This window comes from Tachysurus fulvidraco, chromosome 24 (genome assembly GCF_022655615.1).
Source record: "Tachysurus fulvidraco isolate hzauxx_2018 chromosome 24, HZAU_PFXX_2.0, whole genome shotgun sequence".
Classification (NCBI taxonomy): domain Eukaryota; kingdom Metazoa; phylum Chordata; class Actinopteri; order Siluriformes; family Bagridae; genus Tachysurus; species Tachysurus fulvidraco.
The window spans coordinates 5,900,179-5,921,351 of NC_062541.1; the positions used below are offsets into that span (position 1 = coordinate 5,900,179).

The window sequence follows — 21,173 nt, forward strand, 5'->3', positions numbered from 1 at the left end:
GATGTCCCAGATGTGCTCAATCGGATTCAGGTCTGGGGAACGGGCGGGACAGTCCATAGCATCAATGCCTTCGTCTTGCAAGAACTGCTGACACACTCCAGCTTCATGAGGTCCAGCGTTGTCTTGCATTAGGAGGAACCCAGGGCCAACCGCACCGGCATACGGTCTCACAAGGGGTCCGAGGATCTCATCTCTGTACCTAATGGCAGTCAGGCTACATCTGGCGAGCACATGGAGGGCTGTGCGGCCCTCCAAAAGAAATGCCTCCCCACACCATTACTGACCCACTGCCAATCCGGTCATGCTCGAGGATGTTGCAGGATGCAGAACGTTCTCCACGGCATCTCCAGACTCTGTCACGTCTGTCACATGTGTTCAGTGTGAACCTTTCATCTGTGAAGAGCACAAGGCACCAGTGGCAAATTTGCCAATCTTGGTGTTCTCTGGTAAATGCCAAACATCCTGCCCGGTGTTGGGCTGTAAGCACAACCCCCACCTGTGGACGTCGGGCCCTCATACCACCCTCATGGAGTCTGTTTCTGACCGTTTGAGCAGACACATGCACATTTGAGGTCATTTTGCAGGGCTCTGGCAGTGTTCCTCCTTGCACAAAGGCAGAGGTAGCGGTCCTGCTGCTGGGTTGTTGCCCTCCTACGGCCTCCTCCATGTCTCCTGATGTACTGGCCTGTCTCCTGGTAGCGCCTCCATGCTCTGGACACTACGCTGACAGACACACAAACCTTCTTGCCACAACTCGCATTGATGTGCCATCCTGGATGAGCTGCACTACCTGAGCCACTTGTGTGGGTTGTAGACTCCGTCTCATGCTACCACTAGAGTGAAAGCATCGCCTGCATTCAAAAGTGACCAAAACTTCAGCCAGAAAGCATAGGAACTGAGAAGTGGTCTGTGGTCACCACCTGCAGGACCACTCCTTTATTGGGGGTGTCTTGCTAATTGCCTAGAATTTCCACCTGTTGTTTATTCCATTTGCCCAACAGCATGTGAGCAGTTTGATTTCACAGACGTGTGATTGACTTGGAGTTACAGTGTGTTGTTTAAATGTTCCCTTTATTTATTTGAGCAGTATATATATATTACACACACACACACACACACACACACACACACACACAATAAATCTATGTGGCTAATAATATTAGAATTCTAAATTTACTACTCATTGTTTCAGGGTCATGGGGAAGCACATGAATATTCTGCTACTAATAAAATTCATACAGATTTGTTCTTTATTTTCTTTAAGTTCTTTAGTCAGAAAAGGCTTCTTAGTCTCGCACTCAGATTGCGTGTGTCAGCAAGACGAGGTCAGATCACGTAGCGTGTCCTTGGAAATGTGGATCGGGTCCAACATGATCAAATTAGTATATGATTCCCTGAACAGCCTTGACTACGGCAAGAATCTCGGGTTTAGTGTGCTGTAATAGCTGTTGATGATCGCTTAGCAACCTCGAGTCATATAAAAACAACCACGCTGCCCTCGGGAGACTCGCACAGAGATGTGACATGGATTCATGTGTCAGTTTTACTGTCTTTACAGTCTATTGATGTGGGGGGGGAACTCTGAAGGTAAAGTTGTTGTTATTACTCTGGACACTGAGGTCACTGTGCCTCTTACAGTGCAGCTGAAATTAACACTCGAACGTCTGGAAGGACCTTAATTACATTTGACATCATTTCCTGCTCAGTGTCACCCAAATGAGGATGAGGTTCATTTCTGACTCTGGTTCCTCTCATGGTTTCTTCCTCATATCATCTCAGGGAGGTTTTCCTCACCACCTTCACTTCAGGCTTGATCATAGAGATAAATGTTAGAGATAAATAGTAAACATTTTTATTCTGTTTCTATACTTGAGTAAAGCTGCTTTGAGACAACGTGAATCGATTAAAGTGCTATATAAATAAACCGAATTGACCCGAGTCTGTTAATTACATTTACACCACAATGTTGTTTTTCATTATCGCTTTATCTGATTGGTCAGACTTCAGTTTCTATAACCGCGGCGCTTACTGTAGCTTGCACTAAAAGACAAATCACAGGTTCATGTTACTGTAACTTATGAGTTTTAATGTTTAACGGTGGCTTAGTGGTTAGCACGTTCGCCTCACACCTCCAGGGTTGGGGGTTCGATTCCCACCTCCGCCTTGTGTGTGTAGTTTGCATGTTCTCCCCGTGCCTCGGGGGTTTCCTCCGGGGACTCCGGTTTCCTCCCCCGGGCCAAAGACATGCATGGTAGGTTGATTGGCATCTCTGGAAAATTGTCCATAGTGTGTGTGTGTGTGAGTGAATGAGAGTGTGTGTGCCCCACGATGGGTTGGCACTCCGGCCAGGGTGTATCCTGCCTCGATGCCCGTTGACGCCTGAGACGCCACGATGACGCCACAGGCTCCCCGTGACCCGAGGTAGTTTGGATAAAGCGGTAGAAAATGAGTGAGTGAGTTTTTAATTGACTAATTGTAATTTTACATTCTGCTTATTTTATAGTCTATTTTTGTTGCTTTAATTTGAATCTTTATATCATGTGGTGTATTTTTGTTGTTTTATTTGCTTTTGTAAAGCGCTTTGAGATGTACTTTTAAAGGCGCTATAGAAAATAAAGCTTATTATTATTAAAGTTCTTCATAAAGCATCTTAACCCTTAAAACAGCTCATAAGGTCAAAAGGTGTTAGGAGTGGTGAGGAGGACGTTTAAGAGGACCAAGAGTTTCTTTAGCAGAGGAGAAAATGTCCAAAATGTGAAGAGGGAGAAGAAACGTGTTGTATACAATATGTAATAATGACAGTGAGTTAATAAGATGATACAGATTAGATGGTGTAGGGATTCTTTGTGTGACTAATCATATTAGAGATCACATCTCCTACACAGCGTATATATATTCTGACGCTGTGGCATTTAGTGATACACTAACATCTCTGAAACAGAGCTGAAATGCCACAGCAGCAGAAATGATCTAATTTGTCTCTATGACACTTCTGCTCTGTGTCAGAGATGTTCACACTTACGTTACATTTAAAACACACGGATGTCTGAACATCTCTAATACGATCGTAATCCCTACACGATATAGTCTCAAATATCTTAACATAGAGACAAAGTAAAGGCTTATAATAGACCAGATTTTAAAAGTGCACCCATTATTTTTTTATTAGACAGCCAATCACAGTCTTCAAATGAATGTGTCACCTAGTAACAGGGTTAAGCCCCGCCTCCTGTCTAAGATAAAAGTTGTGTTTTACTTGTTTTTTACTTCAGATTTCTAAGCTACATTAGGAGCTCTCTCAGATCATTCTTACACTCTTTACCAGTACAAATTCCTCATGTTGGCAAATCTCTGTGAGATTAAGAGCAAGAAAATACGTCCAAACGTCCATTTGTGCCCTCAACCAGGACAACATACAGAACTAGGATATTTCTGGACTTGTCTGTCTAACACCCAGCATGCACTTTATTCCCAATAGTCAAATTGTTCAGTCATTGAGGTTTTAATACTTTTTCTTCCGTTTTCTTCCTGTATAGTTAAATTCTATACTTCAATTCGTTGTATATCGAAGCTTCAACACTCTTTATGTACATGACGATAAACCTGGAACTATTCTGTCTATGTTGATCGTGTTTCATGACCAGGACTGAGAGAAAAGCTTTATGCTGTGTGTTCGGTTGTCAAACGTTCAATTTGTATTCGCATTTCTGGGAAAATAATCCACTGTTTGATTGTTTACAGATCTTTCAATGTCATGCCTCATCGATGGATATTTTCATGGCAGGACCACAGGAGGTAGAGAGAGATATTTCAGTAGAAATCAAACAGCATTTCAGCAACATCAGCTATGTTAGAGGTCCTTCAGCTCAATCCTCAACAGATTTTCTCTGGTGAGACATTTCAGAGAGAGAACACGAGCGTAGAAGCTTTTATTATTGCCACATATACATTACAGCACAGTGGAATTCTTTTCTTTACATACCCCAACTGAGGAGGTTGGGGTCAGAGTGCAGGGGCAGCTATGATACAATGCCCCTGGAGCAGGGAGGGTTGAGGGCCTTGCTCAAGGGCCCAACAGTGGCAGCTTGTCTGTGCGGGGCCTTGAATCCCGATCCGCTGGTCAACAACCCAGAGCCTTAACCAGTTGAGCCACCACTGCCCCACAAAGTGTTTGGAAGAGCATTAATGTTGGTCCTGGGTCCTTCATTTAAACCCAGTGAAACATCAGTAAACATCTGGTGTAGTTTTAATCACCTGTCCACTTCAGACTGTGATTAACTTAGAGTTAATGTACAATCTAGATTCAGCTTTCAGGCCTAAATGGTATCCAGGAATTTCAGAAGATAAAAAAAAATCTGCTCACTGATAGCAAAGATGTTTACATAAAGTACAAACTGAGTGAGGAACGATAATGGAAATCTATACAATTGTCAGTTTCCTTATCGTACGTGCGTTGGTATTTCATTTGCTTTTGTGTGTGTGTGTGTGTGTGTGTGTGTGTAAGTGAGCTCCAAAGGAAGGAAGTTGATGTGGTTTCTAATAAAGCCTGAAAAAGTCAGTGTGAAACTTATAGAAACTGATAAGCATAAAATTATGAAATGCATATGAAGGAACCTCAAGAGATATGTGAGAGGGTAAAGAATCTCTGAACGCTAAAGGCTGACGAGGAAAGGGCTGAAGTTTGGCTAATGTAGAAGCCACAGATAGATAAATAGATAGAGAGTGAGCGAGCATGCACAAGAGAGCGAGCGAGAGAGAGAGACAGAGAGAGAGAGAGACAGAGAGAATAATTAACCTGAAAGAGATGGAGGGAGAAGAACAGTGTAAATACACATAGAATGTGATGTGATGTGAAATTCCCAGACATTCATGGACTTTTCAAGCTCTTATTTCCCCTAAGAAATGTCACAAATAATATAATTAATAATGACTTTTTTCCAAAAATCATTGCCTTTGTTTTTAGGTTTTTTAAAAAAAAGGCGTGTCCAATTAAACACTGCTTTCTCAAAATGACTGAGCGAATAGCAAGGGGGGTGGGGGTGTGGGGTGTTGGGGCCTGCATTGTTATGGATGTTTTGTGGATTATTTCCCTTTAACTCCACATCGTGACCTGTTTATTCTTCTAGGAACACAGTGACATGCCTGTGACTGCAGTGGTGTATTAAACGACACGCTGAACTTTTATCCATTTTTAGTTACATGTAATAATTTGGAGTGTGTGTGAAACGTGTTCATCTCTTACACCATAACAACTAGAAACAGTCAAGTGTCTCTTACAAGGGTACAAACTGCTCGGCCTGCAAGACATGATAGCAGTGACGGTTTATTAGACAACGAGCTGCATTAAGCAACACTGCCCTCTAGTGTACGTGCCGCGTTAATGCACTGCAGCTAATAATGACGAGATGAAGAATCACATTAACATATAAAGCAGTGGAAATAAAGTGATTACTGACAGAACAACAACCAGAGACGTGATACTGCATTATGCAGCTGGAGAACATCGCACAATAGGTGTGTCAGTATGAAAGGATACGGAATGAGTAAGTGTTCATCAGCATGTCACTGTTTATCTCTGCATTATACAACTAGGATCATCATCATCATCATAATAATAATAATAATTATAATAATTATAATAATAATTATTAGTTGTAGTGTTTTGTACTGTTGCTTAATTTGCAAAAATATTTTCTCTATCTGACACACAAAAACTCACTCTCACACACACAAACTCTCTCACACCCACCCCCACACACTGTCACACACACACACACAAACCACTCACACACACACACACACACACACACACACACACACACAAACCACTCACACACACACAAACCACTCACACACACACAAACCACTCACACACAAACACACACTCACACTCTCACAAACACTCACACTCTCACAAACACTCACACTCTCACAAACACTCACACTCTCACAAACACTCACACTCTCACAAACAAACAAACACTCACACTCTCACAAACAAACAAACACTCACACTCTCACAAACAAACAAACACTCACACTCTCACAAACAAACAAACACTCACACTCTCACAAACACTCACTCACACTCTCACACACACTCACTCACACTCTCACACACACTCACTCTCTCACAAACACTCACTCACACTCTCACAAACACTCACACACTCTCAAACAAACACTCACACTCTCACAAACACTCACTCACACTCTCACACACACTCACACTCTCACAAACACTCACTCACACTCTCACAAACACTCACTCACTCTCAAACAAACACTCACACACACTCAAACAAACACTCACACTCTCACAAACAAACACTCACACTCTCACAAACACTCACTCACACTCTCACAAACACACAGTAGTAAAGGGGTGGTGCAGAGTGACGCTCCTCAATATGTACAAAAATGTATTTTATTTTACAGTCAGTAATAAATGCATAAACTAGATCATGTATAAAATTACAGATAGAATGTACAGATACAAGGAGGACTTTTACACACAAGTGAATTTAGCAGAGAAGAACGGAGGAGTCTCGGAGTCTCAGATCTTTACCTCGTTCTAATAATCTCCTGAGTGGCTAAGCGGATGATCTCATTAAAGTCAAACTGGAGATACTTTCGCCAGTAACGCCGGTCTCGACCGTACGTCTGTGCTGGATAACATGGGCTTCCTGATGGAGAGGGAAAACAGGAAAAAGTTACAACTAGTCTTTTTTTATTTGAATTCATTTGTAATAAGTGAATAAATATTAGAAATAATAATGATTTCTCTCCTACATCATGTCTTATGTATGAACACAGAGAGGGATAATGTAATAATAATAATAATAATAATATGATGAAGATGTCCACACACCAATCCCATGGAAAATCCTCGCCACTGCTCGGCCTGAGAACTTCTCATCACTCCGACTGGACAGGAAACTTCTCACATCAGTGCAGATCTGCTGCTCCCAGTCCTTCAGCTGCTCCACAAACAGCACACAGAGCAGGGATCTGGTTTACTGTTCAGGCTCACAAAGCATGTCACACACTCACACTCAACACACACACTCACACTCAACACACACACTCACACTCAACACACACACTCAACACACACACTCAACACACACACACTCAACACTCAACACACAACACACACACTCAACACACACACTCAACACACACACTCAACACACACACTCAACACACACACTCAACACACACACTCAACACACACACTCAACACACACACTCAACACACACACTCAACACACACACACACACTCACACTCAACACACACACTCACACTCAACACACAACACACACACTCAACACACAACACACACACTCACACTCAACACACAACACACACACTCACACTCAACACACAACACACACACTCACACTCACACTCAACACTTTTTCACACACACACACTCACTTTTTCACACACACACACTCACTTTTTCACACACACACACTCACTTTTTCACACACACACACACTCACTTTTTCACACACACACACTCACTTTTTCACACACACACACTCACTTTTTCACACACACACACTCACTTTTTCACACACACACACTCACTTTTTCACACACACACACTCACTTTTTCACACACACACACTCACTTTTTCACACACACTCACTCACTCTTTTTCTCACACTCACACACACACACACACACACACACTTTTTCCTCACACACACAATCCTCTTTCACATTCACATACACATTTGCTCTCTCGCTCTCTCTCACACACACACACCTTAAACTTGCTGAAGGTCTCTTCCTCGTCGTCCTGCTCTTCCTCGTACTTGCTCATGTCCAGGTCTCGCCTCTTCTCAAAATAATCAGCCAAAAGCTCCTTCAGTCTCAGGCTCCTGGATTCATCCAGCTCATCCATGCAGAAGCTACAATTCCGATAGGCAACACTGCACGAGCAAACACACACACACACAACCACACACACACACAAACACACACACACTTTACTTAATAACAGGCTAAACACCAAGTCAAAATAAAAGTAGATACAAAAACAAAAAAAAAGGGGAAAAAAAACATTCACAGCAACAGAATTGAACTATTTTTCGACAACAGCTCTGACTACGACGCCAGCAGTAAGTCATATAACAAGCTTATATCGATGCGCTCTTCTACAGTCTTATACACTAGCGTTTCCATAGAAACAACTTACACATGCGATCTGCATAACCTAAGCGTGATCATGAACTGATCCGTCTGAAATGTTCCTACTAAACAAGATGTGCATTTATTATTTATGGAAGCCGTCTCCTCGAGTATTGTGCTAATATTTGAATGCTATCCGCGGGTGAAAAGCTTCGCTCCAACATGTTGTTTAAAAGTCGACGGAATGTTTTGAAGTAAGAAGTAACACAAATTATGGTTCAAAACATCTAATTACTGAAAAGCCAGATAACTCACAATCTAAACAAACAAGATAAATGAGGAAGAGTCGGCGTGTACGTGTGTATCTTTGTGACCTGCGGAAGGCTTTAAAGGAGGCTTTTAGCTGATAGAGCTGCGTCCTCTCCTGCGTCTGGACCCTGCCGTGGAGAAACGCACACACCTCGTCCAGCTCCTCAGGCGTCAGGTCTCCGTAGGAGCGGAAGTAGAAGGAGAGCGCGGAGAACTCCACGTGGATCCCGCTCCGACCCGAGCCTCCATAAGAACATGAACACACATTTACACCATTAATCAGACGCCCTTATCCAGAGCTACTTACATTTTTCTCTCATTTTTATACAACTAAGCAATTGAGGGTTAAGGGCCTTGCATAGGGGCCCAGCAGTTTCAGCTTGGTGGACGTAGGAATCGAACTCACAACCTTCCGATTGGTAGCGCAACACCTTAAACACTAGGCTGCCACATCCCCTCACGACACACACATCCGTCCGTCACACCACTCGGAGCTTTCTAAAGCAGAACTAGCAACACTTCATGCAGGTTACACTGCAAAATCATTCCAAAAGTCGGGACGGTTTTAAGAAAGCGGTCCAAATAAAGTGTGGTTTCTCTGGATACGCACAATGAACTGGTGACTGACGTGTGATTAGTGGAGTCTAATGATGTACTAGCTAAAAAGTAACAGAAGATAATAGCTATCGGTTTAACATTGTGCAAATTCCAGGTCTAAAGTCATTACACACTCGCCTCAAACACTGCGAAGTGTCTCAGTCGCATTCTGGCGCCGGTATTGAGCAGAAGGACAGAGATAAAGTCGTAGCCTCATTAACACTGAGCAGAAACTGGACTTTATTCCTGAGCACATGCAGAATTTTGGTATTTAATGAAGCCGTTAATTTACACACTAGATTTGCACTTATCCAGAGTCTCTTACATTTATTGAAGGTTAAAGGCCTTGTTCAAGGGCCCAGCAGTGGCAGCTTGGTGGTCTGGGACTCAAACTTGAAACCTTTCTATCAGTAGCCCAACATACTAAGCCATACATATTAATAGTACAACTGAGCCAGAATTGTTTAATATTTGTGAGATGATTTAGACATGTAGTTTACACAAGAATAAACACTCAGGGCAGTTAAATACATACCACCCCACTGCAGCTGTCTCAGTCCCCTCTTGACCAACGGAAGCTGCCAGCCCATAGTGTCTGCCAGCTCCACCACGTCAAACTCCAGAGAGTCCCGGTCTTCCACCCTCTCACCAGCCAGACGCTTCCTGGCCAGCACCACCGCCACAGGAGCACATCTGATGGAGTGTGGAGAGCGGGAAAGTGACACACGTGAACATTCCCACCTCAGCGACGTCTCATTATGCAATCTTCTGTACATACTATAGAGGCTTGGGAAATTCCTTCTGCAAGGCAACTATACACCGAAATATTTATTATATTAACATCCAAAATGGTATCAGAGACACAATCAAACATCTACTGGTGATTTCTCATAGTCAAACCGCCCGCTGGCATGTTTTTGGATATTAGGAGGAAAACCAGAGAACAGCAAACAGACCAGAGCTCCAAATCAAACTGAGGACCATGTGAGGAAGTAATGTTACTAGCAACACCATCACATGGTCCTCAGAGCTCCAAATCAAACCGAGGACCATGTGAGGATGTAATGTTACTAGCAACACCATCACATGGTCCTCAGAGCTCCAAATCAAACCGAGGACCATGTGAGGATGTAATGTTACTAGCAACACCATCACATGGTCCTCAGAGCTCCAAATCAAACTGAGGACCATGTGAGGAAGTAATGTTACTAGCAACACCATCACATGGTTCTACTGCAACTCTCAAAACCCGGCATTGTGGAAAAAAAAATGTACATCACACAGTTAGAAGACTTCATTGAGAGACCATACACTTTGGTGAGCTTGCGGAGCTCACGAGGTCCTCCGTAACACACTAGGCGACACATTGAAAGCGTTGGGTGCATCAGCTCCACCCAGCGCTGAGGGTGGAGCTCCAGGTAACACAGCAAAGTCTCCAAACCTAAGCAGAAAAGCATGATAGGAGGTGGTGAACTCACATTGGCATATCTATAGAATTTTTTTTTTTTTTAAAAAGTGCGTTCCGTTACGTCTTTACATCCTTACCCTCCTCTGTGATGTCCAGCTCCTCCACTGTATCCTGCATTGGAACCGCCCTCTCGTGGGTGTGACACACACGCTGACCCCACACACCGCCTTCGCTCTCTCGCATTTCTGAATCACTTTCCCTTCCTCTCTCATCTTTTTGTCCCTCTTGTGACTTCTCTTCAGCCTTATGCTGAGTAACGGAACAGTCTGATTCTCCCACTGTTTCCTTCATTGTCAGTTTGTTCCACTCCTGAGAGCATTTGTACTGGGGTGGGTTCTGGTGCTTGGTTCCCGTCTGCTCTTGATCGGTTTGTTGGATGCGTGTAGGGGTTGCTGTGTCTCGCTGCTCATGTTGGTTGTCTCCAGAAGCCTCACAGTGATCCATCAGCTCCATCAGCTCGACATCATCCACCTCCATGGCCTGGAAAAAGAACAAAAGCACACGGCTTTATCCACTTAAAGTTCTACTGTTTAGTGCATCATAGTGTGCTGCATTATTACTAACATATACACACACACACAGACACACACAATTGTTTACCCCATTCTCAATTAAATTCTGACCAACCCTGTGGGCTTTTAAAGGAATCCTGTCCAATTGCACCTATTTCCAAAAGAAATTTTTACTCATCAGAACCGCCCTCACTGACCCTCGACTGACCGCCGATTCTGCTAAGCTAAGTAAGCAACGGACTCCTGAATAAGAAATCGGTTACTAAAGATGGACAGCTGAACGAATGAATGATTGGATGTGTGACAGTATGGATGAATAGATGACATAATGCATAGATCAATGGACAGATGGTTGGATAGACAGATGGCTAAATAGCTAGTAGATTGAATTGATGGTCAGATGGATGGATTGGAAGAATGGATGGATAGACAGATGGATAAATTGGATGAAGAGATGGAAACATGTTGAAATAGACAAGAATTGAAGAGATTTCTGAGTGGATAAAAGGATAGCTGGTTAAATGACTGGATGGATAGACAATTAGATGGATATACAATTGGATGGATGGATGGATGGATGGATGGATGGCCGTTTCCTCTTCCCTATCTTTTCGGCTGGGTCACATAGGATGCTCATGTGTACAATTACAAATGAGGTTGATTAAGTCAGTAACCTGGGCTAATTCCTGGTGCTGATGTATGCGTCTGCACTTGCAGCGAGGGAAAACTTTCTGCACCAGCCTCTTGACAGTGAAGTAGTCCACAGTGTCAGCGTAGATGTGTCTGCGTAGCTCGTGCAGATCTCCACCCTGAGCAAATCATAACATCAGGTACATCTGTTAAAATGATATGGAATAACACTGGGACAGAAGCGATGCTCTGATTAGGGAGGAATTCTCTCTAATTCAGCATTCGTAGTTTGGTAATAATTACAACTGGCCAACAATACAATGAAAATAGCTAAGGTATGAAATAAAGCTTTGAAAATAACGCCCTAATCCCATCCCTTCTTCTTACATCCTGACATTTTAAACTCACTTCTGGATCTAAGAACAGGTGGCAGTGCGCGGGTTCACCGTCTCGGCCGGCTCGGCCGATCTCCTGCACGTAGCTCTCGAAGCTTTTGGGCATATTGTAGTGTACGATCCCACGCACGTCGGACTTGTCCAGGCCCATCCCAAACGCCACAGTGGCCACCACCACACGCAGCTCGCCACACATGAAGTTATTCTGCACACGCCGGCGCTCTGAGGCGGACATGCCGGCGTGATATGCTTCGGCGATCCACTTCAGCGGCTTCCGGATCTTTTTCCTGGCTGAGATTTGGGCAACAACGTGTAAAAATCAGAGAAAGCCCACTGCAACAAAACAAGAAAATCATCAAGCGAGTTAGCAGTGAAATATAATAAAGTGAAATACTGTACAACTCGCTTAGTGCTTACTGTCTCTCTAACTAAAGAGAGGATTTTAGCACGTAAATGTCTGCACTCTTCATCTCACAGAAGGTCTCTGCTGGACTACAAGCCCTGTGGGTGCATTGCATTCTGGGACTTTGTCTCCGACTTTTGCCGTCTCCACAAATTTGGGTTTCTCATTACTCTCGGACTGAACATCGATTGGAAAATTCTCTGTGTTATGTAAAAAAAAAAGCATTCGCACAACAGCCTTAGATTCTACCCAAAGCTTTCTTCTTCTTGGCCACAGGATTTTCCTCCTCGTCCTCTCGTATAGGCCTTGACGACTCTTTTAGCATCACCCCCTGCAGGCAGGTGCGCAGCAGTGCGGCGATGCGGCTCGTCTCCTCGCGTCTGGTGCAGTACACTATGATGGATTCCAGTGCACCAAAACGTTCTCCCTTGAGTAAGGACACCAGAGCCTGGCGAAAAACACCAATTATACGTTCCAGTTGAAAAGATCCCACTCAGTAATGTTATTCAGTTTCACAAAGCAGTGTGAAGTGCATTGCTGATGGTAAGGGTGAGTTTACCTGCTCTTTGTCTCTGTCCATGGACACAGAGAGCTGGAGGTTGTGTGGCACGGCAGCAGAGCGGACAGCGATGCCCTCTCGATCGTTAATGCCCAGGTGATGAGCAATGTCCAGTGCAGTGGACAAGGTGGCAGTGGCTGTTAGACCCAGCAAACACTGCACGCCCAGACGATCCCTCAGCACCTACACACACACACACACACACACACAGACACAGACACAGACACAGACACACACACACACACACAGACACACACACACACACACACACACAGACACAGACACAGACAGACACAGACAGACACACACACACACACAGACAGACACACACACACACACAGACAGACACACACACACACACAGACAGACACACACACACACACACAGACAGACACACACAGACACACACACACACACACACACACACACACACACACACAGACACAGACACACACACACAGACACACACACACACAGACACACACACACACACAGACACAGACACAGACACAGACACACACACACAGACACAGACACACACACACACACACAGACACACACACACACACAGACACACACACACAGACAGACACACACACACAGACAGACACACACACAGACAGACACACACACACACAGACACACACACACACAGACACACACACACACACACAGACACACACACACAGACAGACACAGACACACAGACACAGACACACAGACACAGACACACACAGACAGACACACACAGACAGACACACACAGACAGACACACACAGACAGACACACACAGACAGACACACACAGACAGACACACACAGACAGACACACACAGACAGACACACACAGACAGACACACACAGACAGACACACACAGACAGACACACACACACTCCTGTCATCCTGGGGTCTATAATCTCCTGTTACATTACTTGACTGCAGACTACCACCACCATGTTTCAAGTGAACAGATATCTTTAGTGCCAGCTTTTAACTTCTCATTATTGATTGGTCGCTTCCGATCGGTCAGACGGTGTTGATTTACCGTCTGTTTAAAGTACACTCCCAGTGAACACTCCTCACCTTACACAGTCTGAGGTAGCACGGCCTGAAGTTGTGTGACCACTCAGAAACACAGTGAGCTTCATCAATGCAGGCAAAGGCCACAGGAGGGAGCTGATCAGCAGGGGGCAGACAACCAGAGCCAGAGTGACCTCCACCAACCAGAGCCTCTGGGGACAGCAGTAAAACATGCACCTCACCTGCTTTCACCTACACACACACACACACACACACACACACACACACACACACACACACAAATAAAGCGCAATATAATATTTGTGGGTCTCAACTCCTCAGTACAGTAGTCAGGGTATTGACCTTCCCCGTCTGCCTCCCTCTCTCTCCCCCTTCCCTCTGCCTTTCCCTCACCCCCCTCTACATTTACGGCATTTAGCAGACACCCTTATGCAGAGTGACTTACAACTGAGCAAACGACGGTTAAGGGCCTTGCTCAGGGGCCCTGCAGTAGCAGTTTGGTCCTGGGGTACAAACCCATGACCTTCCGATCAGTAGTCCAACACCTTAACCACATCACCTCCCTCTCCCTCACCCCCTCTCTATCTCTCTCTCCCCGTCTCCACATTCCTCCCACTCACCCTCCCTCTCCACCCCTCCCCCTCTCCCAAAATTGAGTCATCAGTATCCTAACGAGCCACAACTGGTGTTCAACACGTACTGCTTCCTGACATGAGGCGGCTGACCGAGACTCGTTCGGCATTTACAGCATTATAACAGCTAATAACATTTACCTTTTCAACAGCAGCCTCTCTCTGTTTCGGAGACATGTTGGAGTGGATACACGCTGCTTTCAGCTTCGGAGGAATCCCAGACAGCTGAGAAAAGATTACAACAACAAGCTGGGTTTTACAGATCATCCATTGACATGGGAAGTGTTAGAAAGCTCTGCACTGTTCTGATAAACAACTGAAGGACTTGATCGATACATTGTGTGTGAGTGGGGATTTTTTTTGTTGCTTGACAGTTTTGATGTTTGCTTTTTCAGTCTAACCAGCTTCTTTCTTTCCAATTCCTGCTCCCAGGACTAATTTCCCCAGGACATCCCCATGTACATGATGTACACAGGAAAAACACGCTGAAGCAGGATTACCTGGTCATCCATTAGTGATACCAGAGGTGAGACAACCAGGGTTATGCACTTTGACCTTTGTGCATAGAGATACGCTGGGAGCTGGTAGCACAGAGATTTGCCCATCCCAGTCGACAAAACCACGAGGGTAGATAAACCTAAAGGATAAATAAAACAGAGCCAAAAACAACCTGTGAAATGAGGACCACTAACAGGCACACAGCAGACACATGAAGACAAATGAAACTTAAATATTTAAAACAAGTTCATATAAAAACAGGGGAATTATTAACACTTGATTCTTTCAACATTTCTTCTTCAAACCATCTCAGATTTGCACGTTGGGGTTCAATTTAAATCCGAAATTGATCATTTCTATCCTGAATTTCCCCACACACTCTCTCACACACACACACACCTGAGAGGATTCTCATGATGGCCGTCTCTTGACCAGGCCTAAAGGACTTGTACCCGAAGTCACGGAGCGCCTGGTTCACCTCAGGAGGAACCTCTGTAGGAGAAGAGACGATATAAATCACTCGACTGCTTCGTTCACTTTCATTCCACTGGACACTCTGTACATCGGTTAAATTTTAATGGTGCGTGTCATCACGGTCAGGTAATCGGGTTTTACCCTGCACTTTGCCGTCCTCTCGGGGACTGTACAGCGGCTCCATGGGTGGAGGAGGAGCGGGACGCTCGTAATCTGGTCTCATAACGTTTAGTAAGATTTCCTCTCCTCTGTCGTCTCCTTTCTCGCCTGCCTCGTCTCCAACACTCGACGGCACTGCTGCAGAACGTTGTCTTACGTTAGTGTTAATTGGAAGTGTTACTGCTCAGGGTGAAGTCTTTGGAGCACCAAATAAATAATACTAATCCTTTTATAGCACTTTATAGTACCTGATATATGGTTTTAACCTGTCTACAGGACATTGCAGCACTTTATTTCTTACATACTTTCATTTCATATTTCTTTCATGCTGAAGTCACATGAATATGAATATATTTCTAGAGCACTGAAACACCACATACTTTATATTTGTCCTTGTTGGTCTCCTAATATTGTTGTCCCCATTCTCACCTATGGGCTCCGAGCGGAGAGTTCCTGTGGCTCGGGCTACTTCTTCCAACGTCGGCAGCACGAATGGTTCCTCTTCCTCTTCCTCGTCTGGGGCCGTGTCCTTCTGTGACATCCCTCTCACACCAGGAGCTTAGACAGACAAAAAAGTGACAGTGATGTGAAGGGGACAAAGGTAAAGGCTTTTCTCATCTTAGAGATAGAGAGAGGTAGTAAAATGTTCATCTTGTTTTTTCATCCAAATCAAAACCGACACCAGGCTTAAAGGCTTGCCACCAGTGTCGTAAACACTTTTCTGCTCCGTCACCTGCTCCACGACAGTCTCGTGCCCAGTGTCCTGTCCCACCACATTTATAGCAGGCGTCTCCCTGACGGTTAAAGCCCCCGAACCTGCCTCTGCCCCGCCCACTGCCTCCGCCGAACCTCTCGCCCTTGAGCTGGAACTTCTGCATGTACATCTGTGAATAAAACATTCACACAAACACGAATCCAATGGCGTTTATTCGCACATGCATTAAAAAGTAATAACATAAGTGGATAGATTTTATTTTTGTTTCAGGCACCTGCTTGCGCAGAGCAGCTCCCCGCAGGGCAAAGCCTTTAACATGAGATTTCTTCTTCAGGTTGATTTTCACAAAGTTTCCGTCTGTGTTTTTGGTCACCCTTAAAACAAGTAAAAATAAATAAATAAATAAATAAATAAATAAATAAATAAATAAATAAATAAATACGTAGCTTGAATAACACTGAATTTGTGATATATTCACAAACTGAAAACAATTACATTTGAATTCAATTACATTAAATAAATATATATTCTAAACAAAAATATAATAAATTATATAACTATTAGAATTCTATAGTTTTTACATATCAAAAACATTTCATTTACCGATTGATTACGTAATATCGATTATTGATTATTTATCATCTGGTATTTATTTATTTTAATTTATTTATTTATTTGTTTATTTTCAGTTGTAAAGATTCAGTCTGTAGTGACTTCGTGATGGTAATACCAGTGGTGTCGTCATTTAAACACGAATATAACAATAATAGTTTATCATACTAACGTCATTTTACTTCTAAAGTCTCAGGATCTTAAAAAAATAAAGCCCCAGCATCAACAAAGTCTTCTTTTAGGTCGTGGCCTAATGGTTCGAGAGTCTGACACTTAACCCTAAGGTTGTGGGTTCGAGTCTCGGGCCGGCCATGACTGAGGTGCCCTTGAGCAAGGCACCGAACCCCCCCAACTGCTCTCCAGGCGCCGCAGCATAAATGGCTTCCCACTGCTCCGTGTGTGTGTTCACTGCTGTGTGTGTGTGTGTGTGTGTGTGTGTGTTCACTGCTGTGTGTGTGTGTGTTCACTGCTGTGTGTGTGTGTGTGTGTGTGTTCACTGCTGTGTGTGTGTGTGTGTGTTCACTGCTGTGTGTGTGTGTGTGTGTTCACTGCTGTGTGTGTGTGTGTGTTCACTGCTGTGTGTGTGTGTGTGTTCACTGCTGTGTGTGTGTGTGTTCACTGCTGTGTGTGTGTGTGTTCACTGCTGTGTGTGTGCACTTTGGATGGGTTAAAATGCAGAGAACAAATCCTGAGTATGGGTCACCGTACTTAGCCGTATGTCACATGACTTTCACTTTAGCTTTATATCTAATGTTCAGGATTCAGTATTAATGTCCATCAGAGAGTTTTAAAGCACAGACGTGTGAACGTGTCTGATGCAGAAGTGCTAACTATCTTGTCTGGATTCTCGGTTCGTTTCTAAACATCTGTACGACTTCTAAAGCGTATAACTCAAATTTGCTGTAACCAAAACTGTGCAAGGGTCATCGAGTGTTTCATGATGCATTTATTTTAGACTTAAATATTTGAGGAAACTTCGTGTGAGTTTTATAACAGATCTTGTGCCGAGACTCACCTGCTTCGGATCGGCTTTTTCTTATTGGATGCCGCCGCTCTCAAGTCCTCCTCGTCCACTTCTCCTAGAAGGTTCTCCTGAGGCATCTTTGCTTTCTGAGATACTTTATTCCCAGGAGTGCCTTCTCCCTCCTCAGGTCCTACGGCTTTCTTTTTCCGTCCTTTTCTAGCAGGCTTCTCCTCAGTGGTGTCCTCTTTCTTGGTCCTGCGTTTCTTTTGGGCATTTTCTGTTTGTCCTGCTTGTTCTCCTCCTTCTTCAGTGTCCCGCTGCCTTTTCCGTCCCTTTTTCCTTACGGTCTTCGGCTCGTGATCTGGGACTTTGCTCTCTGGTGCTTTTCTGGGTTTTTTGGTTTGTTTTCGAGTTTCTAAAGTAGGACTAGATTCTTCAATCCCGTCCAGACCCTCTGAAACATGGGGCTTCATGTCTCCATTAGCGGTATCTGAAGTGTGATTGTGATTTCCGGGACATTTCTCAGCACTCGCGTGAGACACGTCCTGTGGAGTGCTTGAGTCTCTGGACGCAGTGTTCTCGGTCACGACTTTTTCACTACTCGCACCATTTTCAGCAAGCCTGTGTTTTTCCGGCAGGTTCACGTTACCCGTGACTGGTTTGTGCTCGTGTTTCAGCTCAGTGAACACCTGACAGCGCTCCAGCCAGCCCTGGTCCACACACGACAGCCTCTTGGTCATGGACTGTCTGAGGAACTGGGCTTTCTCCAGGCTCTTATTTGGAGTCTTTGTGCATAGCGAGGACGATTTAGAAGGAGTAAAGGAAGGAAAGGGATCCGAGGGTTCGTCCTCGTGCTCGCTACTTCCTGTCTGAGCCGGCGAAGTGAGAAGCCCTGAACTCCTGTTAGTGGGTTTTGGGGAAGGAGTTGCTCCGTCCTCAGGGGCTGTGCTAGCAGTTACACCATCTTTCCAGCTCTTTCCTGGAGTCCGGCGAGGGGTGACTGATTTCTTCAGAGAAAATGATCGATCCTAATAAACGTCATAGTAAATAACAAATGAAATTATTAAGTTATTTTGAAACGTTTCACTCGTTTTAAACACATGAAAAGTGTCTCTACCACTGGTGAGGAACAAGAATAAACAAAATATATTTACCTTTGATAGAGTGTTGATGATATTTGACTTTAACTTCATGCCAAAGAACTGAGCAGAGGCTTGGAAAGTCTCCTTGTCTGTAGAAGTGAGTTTGGGTGATGCAGCAGGCAGGTTTTTACGATTAAGATGACAACCCCACGAGTCCTTTTGAAGGATTTAAGAAATAAATTCAAAAAGTGACTCAGAATTCTTTCAGTCGCATAGAAACACCAAAAAAAAAAAAATCGAAAGAAATCGGCGGCTTACGCCAGTGGCCGGAGACTGAACATCCTGCTTTTGTACGTGATCCTCGTTCTCACGTGTGGTCTTCTCCTTGTCTTCTTTGAGCATGCGGTACTCTTTATAAAGTTCTGCAACAAGGTACACAGATTTACACAGGATTCAATAACAAATACACATTTTCTTTGAGGAGATATTTATTTATTTATTAGAAGGATTCTCCAGTATTAACACTTTGTAACAATCACATAACGAAACAGGCTGATGACAAATAAATGTGTCTTCCGTTAATAAATTAAACATTAAAAACTGGAATCAAAATTGCTGAGGTAAAAGAGGAAAAAAACAAGATGTGCTATAGAAAAACAGCTAACCTCAAGGTGGTAACAGTAACAGGATGTAATAATATAAATATTATTATAATAAATAAAATGTTGATGACTGCATAAACCACAATGTACTAACTTTTCGTATCTTCTGGAGCTGCAGCGATATCTTCCTGAGAAAAAAAAAACTGATTATTAGGAGTAGTAAAAAAGGTTCCTAGGTGAGCATCGATACATCCTTCTCCCACCGTCGTCATCTAACCAGAGGGTTTAAATAAACCAAGCTATATATACTGCTATACAATAGCTCCACATTCTTGAATGTAGCCATAAATGGATAAAAATAAAGATCCCTGTGGTATACAAGCAATAAAGCACTCCGTGACATGCTGTTATTGGAAATAAATTAGCTTTTTTTACAAACCAAATTTGCAGAAAAGTGTATTTTTTGCAGTTTGAACAGTATTTGGTGCATCTATATAATATCTATAAGGCAAGACTCGTTTTTCCCCTAATGAGCCACACTCCGATGAGTCGACTCTTTCGATTTTTAATCAGATTATTGATATACTCTATTTTAAACCCTCACTGACATGCTGCCTTTTACACAATGCTGTTTAGCTCGGGTGCAAAAATGTAAGATTTCCTTGGAAATTTGTTGCTGTTGGACAAAACAGGTCACAATTTACGAGTCGGCTCTCACCCGACACATAAGAGAATCGGCTCCAATAATCGGCTCGTTACTTAATAAAAAGAAAAAGGCTCGTATACGGGAGTCGGTTCTAAAAAGAACCGACACATCACGAATCTCGAGTCGTGACAGAATACGGGTATTTTGTTTAACTTACTTTGTTTGGTTTTCTGTTGTGTGTTTGAACAAACTCGTGTTCCCACTGTTTTAAGAGAATTTTTAAGTCATTGTATCGGTCCATAATAAAAACAATAGGGTTTTTTTTTTTTAGCTCGCGCTGTGCAATAAGTTTTTTTTTAATCAATAACAGCGGTTCCTCAAGACGCTTTATCTATTCACGACAAATCTCCACGTCGTACTTTAATCAATTTAACAAGCCATAACACAGCTACAGTTCAACAGCGACGCCAAACTTTAAACACAGCGCGCGCGCAGCAAAAACACGGAAAAAGGCGTGTCTCTGTTCACTATCAAAATAAGAGTTCCCATACCAAGTTAAGAGGCTTAATCTGACCGCTTTCCTCAATTATAAAGTTCATTTTTTTACCGCTTATCCGAACTTCTCGGGTCACGGGGAGCCTGTGCCTATCTCAGGCGTCATCGGGCATCAAGGCAGGATACACCCTGGACGGAGTGCCAACCCATCGCAGGACACACACACACACTCATT

General features: G+C 43.7%; 1 protein-coding gene across 4 annotated transcripts; it reads right to left on the reverse strand.

Moving 5' to 3' along the window:
• Window positions 1-6,412: 6,412 nt before the first annotated feature.
• On the reverse strand, window positions 6,413-20,967 carry recql4 (RecQ helicase-like 4). 4 transcript variants are annotated; one of them, XM_047808165.1, is made up of 24 exons: window positions 20,661-20,965; window positions 19,952-19,985; window positions 19,514-19,617; window positions 19,268-19,411; window positions 18,165-19,141; window positions 16,812-16,911; window positions 16,556-16,706; window positions 16,252-16,380; window positions 15,805-15,957; window positions 15,589-15,681; window positions 15,192-15,328; window positions 14,833-14,916; window positions 14,102-14,290; window positions 13,019-13,201; window positions 12,709-12,907; window positions 12,070-12,347; window positions 11,706-11,840; window positions 10,597-10,999; window positions 10,363-10,492; window positions 9,587-9,744; window positions 8,520-8,697; window positions 7,781-7,946; window positions 6,872-6,980; window positions 6,413-6,686 (listed from the first exon to the last, which is right to left on the reverse strand). In XM_047808165.1, the coding sequence occupies exons 1-24, from the start codon at window positions 20,742-20,744 to the stop codon at window positions 6,565-6,567; spliced, it is 4,440 nt and encodes a 1,479-aa protein (XP_047664121.1). In that variant the 5' UTR covers window positions 20,745-20,965; the 3' UTR covers window positions 6,413-6,564. The 4 variants fall into 4 exon arrangements, 3 of the variants coding, with proteins under 3 accessions (XP_047664121.1, XP_047664120.1, XP_047664122.1); XM_047808164.1 differs by having other exon boundaries at window positions 15,805-15,960; window positions 20,661-20,964; XR_007139410.1 differs by lacking the exon at window positions 6,413-6,686 and having other exon boundaries at window positions 8,461-8,697; window positions 15,805-15,960; window positions 20,661-20,966.
• Window positions 20,968-21,173: the final 206 nt, after the last annotated feature.

Excerpts from the sequence above, each read along its gene's own strand:
- recql4 (XM_047808164.1), bottom strand. The coding sequence starts at position 20,744 with ATGGACCGATACAATGACTTAAAAATTCTCTTAAAACAGTGGGAACAC. Across the intron at positions 15,329-15,588 it reads CATCATGAGAATCCTCTCAG|GTTTATCTACCCTCGTGGTT; the intron begins GTGTGTGTGTGT and ends TTTATCCTTTAG. Across the intron at positions 7,947-8,519 it reads TCCTTTAAAGCCTTCCGCAG|TGTTGCCTATCGGAATTGTA; the intron begins GTCACAAAGATA and ends TTGCTCGTGCAG.